Genomic DNA, 5,466 nt, shown 5'->3' with positions numbered 1-5,466 from the left:
AATATATTCTGTTAGATATGAGTTGTTGCAGGTCATAAGAGAGAACCAGGTTACACAGTAACTTGACGAGGATGGTTATACTATAAACGTAAATTAGGTTGCAACCAAGGCATGTAGCAGTAATGAGTGTTTTTTTTTTAAATTTAGCAGTAATGACTGTTGAGTAAGCTAAGTGAAGAGATGAGAATAAAGTTAGGTACGCTATCGTCTCAAAGATGTAACTAGAGTTGGGTCGCAGCTAGACATATTAAGTTCCATCATCTTTAAAAAAAATTGGGATTCTTACTTATAACCATATTCTTTTGTATAACCATTGCAATAATTTGACACTACTGTTTTACTATGTTTGCATGTTATACTATGATTTCCGCTTAAACTCAAGGTGACAAAATATTAGATTTATGAAAATATACAAACATTAAATTTACAAAAATGTTATTTTTTTTAACATATCAAATTTTTTTTGTTTGTCATCAATTCAGTTGAGCAAGTATTTTGGTTAGTTAATAATTTGTTTAGAAAAGTAAACATTTCCAAAAATCTAGACTATAATATTCATTTAGTTATAAAAAATGTAAAACAAAGTAAAATTAAATGCTAAAATGATATAAAAATAGAAATATTACATATTAATCAATGTCAAAATCATAGGCGATTAATGAATGGTATATTCAAATAATCTAAAAAATTTGAATAAAACCATTTTTGTCAACCAAAAGCACGCAATTACCTAATATCAATTTTTAAAAACATTAATCTAACTGTTTTAACGCAAATTTAGTTAAGATGTGTTTTGGGCCATTAGTTTATAATTAGTCAAAGCATCTATAATTGTATGAAATTAAAGACTATTTTATATTAAATATTTCAGATTGATTATTATTTTTTTTAAAATATTAACTCTAAATTATATATAAATTATTTCACTTTCTAAATTTTTAAAAACATAATACACCAAGTTCTTTGAAAATCATGTTATAATATAAATATAAACATTTTAAACAAAATATGTTAATAATTCTCATATCAATATAATTCACACAATTTTATTTGAATTATAAAATACAAAAAAGGTAAGTAATTTCTAAAATATTAAATATACTACATAAGCAAAAACAAATATTCTCCACATTAATATTACCTTAATTCTAAAACTATTTATTTATGTTTTTTAAGTGTTGTATATTTCTCATTTTTTTAGCATATAAAATGATTTGAGAGATATATAAAGTTGAAAACGGTAAAAAAATATTAACCGTAAAATATTTGGTATAGAAAAATAAATGTATTAGTATAAACAAATATATTAAATGGCAAAATTTATAAACAAATATAATATAAAAATTATCAGCACAGTAAAAATGATCAAATTTATGTATATATCATTTTAGTCAGTTTAACATCTACCAACGAACAACCAACAAATATACAAACATTTATAATATATCTATAAATCACAAATAAATTATAAATATTATTTATTATATACATAAAAATATTCCGTGCGGACGCACGGATCAAGATCTAGTTAGTAAAATTAAATGTGACCGCAGTCAATATAACTTCTTTGTTTAGTCGAGACCGCCAGTCAATATAACTAAACATATTAATTTTCTATGAATTTCGGTTATATTGGTTCGGTACAAAAGAATGTTGGGTTATGTTTTCTGTACAAATGTAATATCGGTTTAGGACTATCTAAACCGATAACAAACGAATATATGAAAGTTCATAAAAGAACAAAGAACAGCAAAAAAAAAAATTCTCGCAACAAGAGTTTGAGACAAGTTTTGCTCTCCTTCAGGTTATTTCGCTGTTTACATGGAGAACTTCTGAGGGGCAGTATCAAAATCGTCTTCCAAGTCGTACCTTTGACTTTCCCTTCCAACTTGAGATAAAAAAAAGTTGTCAAAGGTTTTAGTCTGCGAACTAAGGTTCAAGGAGAGAACAGAACAGTCTATGAAACATAGCATTTAAGTTACCTTTCCCAAGTATATAGGATCACGTGACAAGCTCTCATCCATGGCTAATAGATTCTTCGACAGCCCAATTGTCCTGAAACATCACATAAACACACACACAGAGCTTGTTTAACTCTAACACTCTAACCTGGCTAAATAATCCAATTCTCTATCAATTTGACATTGCAAATGCAGCTTATTATGGGGACTCGGAAACAAAGAAGAATCGAAGTAACAAAAAAAGTCAGCAACGAATTTGGTTCATAGACATACCTTTGGATCACAGAAACCATGACCTCTATCATCTCACTGGTTTTGTACTGCTCAGCGTCCTCCAACAATCTCACCATTCCATCTTTCTGGTTGATAAGGGCATGTATCTGACCATCCTGGATCTGCGTATAACAGTTATACAGTTAAATAGCTAGCTTCCAAAAAATAAAATGTGGGACACACAGAATACACTACCATCTGAAGCACATGCGTTTCTGCCTCCTTAGCATTAGCAGTTTGGACCATCATGTTGGCTATATCTTGAAGCGACAAGGTCAAGTACTTCTGAGTCACTGCTTGCTTCACTAATCCAGTGTCCTTATCCTGAGAAATAGGATGATGAAGATTCATCAGTGCGTGTTATAGGATTAATACCAGTGAGATATTAGAGTTCGTGTCTAGGGGAGATTTACCTGTTCAAGATCTGAGCTCTGGGCCACAACCACTGCCTCTAGTTCACTGATCTTCCCATCATTGTAACGATTACCCACTTCGTAGTAAGGCTGAGAAAAGAGAATCATAAAGTCATAAGCTTGTACAGGTATGGAGTATCATTGCAATGAAGCTCCGATTGTAAAAGTCCATGGAGGCTAGCAACATGTGAAAAAGGTAAAACATAATGTCTTACATTGTAATGAAACTCCGATGTCTTCTGGAATCTCTTCAGTCCAATGCCATTCATTCCACTGCGAAAAGTGCAGAGAATATTATAAGAAAGTTGCTTTTGATATATTAACATAGGGATCAAGGACGAGAATCAAACGGGTGGACTAATGCTGTGACATAATCATCGACTGAAACAATCAATGTGATATATCAAAGAGGAAAAGAGGCTCACTCATAACCAGCTTTGTAGCACTTGGCCTGGAGACATAGCTGAAGACAATCCGGATGCAATGCAGTCAAACAAGTAGCAGAGACCTGAACCATGCGAACAGCTGACACCAGTGGCGCCACCCCTCTTACCGGATCCTTAAGCTCCAAGACTCTGTCTTTGAATCTCTTACAAAGAGTAACAACTGCAAGAATCAAAACAACAACAACAACATCATCATCATCATCATCATAATCTCTCTAAAACATAAAACACACAGACAGAGACGAGAAAAGATTACATTTTTCATCAATTAACATAACCACACCAGAAGCATTCCCCTTGGACACTAGACCATGCGTAAGAGCCTCGCTTGAACAATCAAATGATACAAAACTTAAGATAAGAAACTCACACAAACACAGCAGAACCTATACACATCAGGACAAAGTAGACTCACAGGTAGCCGAGAGAATGAATTGAATGGTCGAGCTGTTCAAGATGAACATCCGAGCTGCCAAGGTTCACTAAAAACACACAGAATTTTCAAGAAATAAGGATACAGATCTAACAGATTGATACAAAGTGACAATAAAGATTTACCCTTTTCGCTTTCATCAAGCTCCGGATCATAATCGGGGTCTCCATCGACATCATCGGAGTCGGAGGAACTCGTGGAATCTTCTTCGCCTCCATCCTCAGCCGCCTCGTCAACGCCTCCATCCTCAGCCGCCTCGTCAACAACATCCTCGTCCGCGCCACCGTCGTCTTCTGCGGGACGAATCAGATAGTGTACGACACAGAACTCGTGAGCACCGCGGTGGTGATTCCGTCGGCAAAACAAATCGCCTTCTGGCCTCACCATACTCGCTTCCGTATGTGTGACCTCAGCCCCGTCTACAGTTGGTCCTGATCTGCAATACCTTCCTGTATCATGCACAACGTCCCACCCAAAGTAATCTCGGAATCGAATGGCGCGGTAAAGGAAGATGCCTTCCTCCAGCGGTTCTGGACCCAACGGTACAAGGCTCTCAGGGAGGGGATAGCGTCATGCCTGTCGTAGATTGCCACAAGATTGTCCTGATTGAGCCAATCCAGAGTGGATCTCTGAAAAACTTCGCCGATGCCGTCGTTAAAGTCTTCGTCCTGAAGATTCGTTGCCGCCATCATCGTTAGGAGCGGGAGACTGAAACTTTCGATTAGGTTACAATTGATTTTGGTTCATGTTCGATTTTACGAGTGTTTCACCGTCTTTTATTCACCAAAAACCAGATTAAGCTACAAATTGATTTTGGTTCCGGTTCGACTTTACTAAACCGGAAATCATATAATGAATAACCAAGCGAAACGAAGAAGAGGCATCATCACCTCGTACGCCCATTTAAAAAAAAAAATTAAATCAGTTATATCCTCTGCAAATCTCAATACCCTTCTATTTCATTAAAGTATCTGCAATTACAAAATTGGCCTCAGAAAAAAAAATTAAAGAAAATCCAAAAATAAATTGAACAAAAGCGTTTGTGCTTGCTGTGAGGAATTACGGTCTCATCTCTTTTGCGTTTCAAAGTGAGAAAAATAGAAAAAAAGCCCGCCGACGCGTCTGAGCTTAGCTCATCTCCCTCGATGATACGTCCTAAATTAGGAAAAGATCACTCAATCGGACTAAAGGGATATGAACTCACCAAAACGGAGAACTGATGGATTAAACGGTGATACAATGGGTTGTGGATGGCCCAATGATACTACCAAACTTCAGTTGGTGCTTGATATGACTCACAAGTCCACTAAAAGAAAGATTTCTAAACGTTGCCTGATATGACGCACAGGTCCAACGAAATAGAGATTTGTTTACTCGGAGATAACCTCACCAAGAAACGAAAAGTGTTCTACAAAGAACAAAGAGATAACTCAAATAAAAGAGAAAAAATAATGTTTTATTTCGTGGCTCAGAGGTCCTATTTATAGGATTACAAGCTGTGGAAATCCCAAAGAAAATGTGCTAAAAACAATGCATTGAAAATAGAAACAAAGTATCTGCAATTTTTATTTAAATCAATTATATACTCTACAAATTTTTATTTAAATCAATTATATACTCTACAAATTCTCAATACCCTTCTATTTTATTAAAGTATCTGCAATTTTTATTTTCAGATTACCCTAAAGTCTTACTCATAAGGAAATTTATTTTGGGTAGCTTTCTCGGGTATATGTCCTATCTGCCTAACGCAAAGCTTGGACCTGTATTGCAGGTCTGATTCCTTAAAACTGATACTATCAAAAATTTGTAATTTTGTTTCTTAACCTCTGTCTAAGCTCTTTACCCGTCCTCTCTGGAATTCTATAACTAAAGCATTTTCACTACAATCTGGTTTGGTATAGTTTGACTTATAATATCTTTCTCATAGGGGTTTTGAT

At 34.8% G+C, this 5,466-nt stretch overlaps 1 protein-coding gene across 1 annotated transcript; it reads right to left on the bottom strand.

Annotated features, from left to right (window-relative positions):
- Positions 1-1,537: 1,537 nt before the first annotated feature.
- On the bottom strand, positions 1,538-4,253 carry LOC106320565 (COP9 signalosome complex subunit 3-like). The gene is made up of 10 exons (XM_013758948.1): positions 3,652-4,253; positions 3,509-3,575; positions 3,350-3,420; positions 3,073-3,253; positions 2,863-2,920; positions 2,648-2,737; positions 2,430-2,558; positions 2,235-2,356; positions 1,983-2,055; positions 1,538-1,888 (listed from the first exon to the last, which is right to left on the bottom strand). The coding sequence occupies exons 1-10, from the start codon at positions 3,911-3,913 to the stop codon at positions 1,730-1,732; spliced, it is 1,212 nt and encodes a 403-aa protein (XP_013614402.1). The 5' UTR covers positions 3,914-4,253; the 3' UTR covers positions 1,538-1,729.
- Between the last annotated feature and the right edge of the window lie 1,213 nt (positions 4,254-5,466).

The sequence above is a fragment of the Brassica oleracea genome, unplaced genomic scaffold (assembly GCF_000695525.1).
Source record: "Brassica oleracea var. oleracea cultivar TO1000 unplaced genomic scaffold, BOL UnpScaffold00958, whole genome shotgun sequence".
NCBI lineage: Eukaryota > Viridiplantae > Streptophyta > Magnoliopsida > Brassicales > Brassicaceae > Brassica > Brassica oleracea.
This window is presented reverse-complemented; position numbering and strand designations above follow the sequence as displayed.

Bases quoted from the DNA above. Each gene is read 5' to 3' on its own strand.
- LOC106320565 (XM_013758948.1), bottom strand. From the start codon at position 3,913: ATGGTGAGGCCAGAAGGCGATTTGTTTTGCCGACGGAATCACCACCGC. The intron at 2,921-3,072 runs GTGAGCCTCTTT...CACTTTTCGCAG, and splicing joins TGCTACAAAGCTGGTTATGA to TGGAATGAATGGCATTGGAC. The intron at 2,357-2,429 runs GTAGTGTATTCT...TGTTATACGCAG, and splicing joins AAACGCATGTGCTTCAGATG to ATCCAGGATGGTCAGATACA.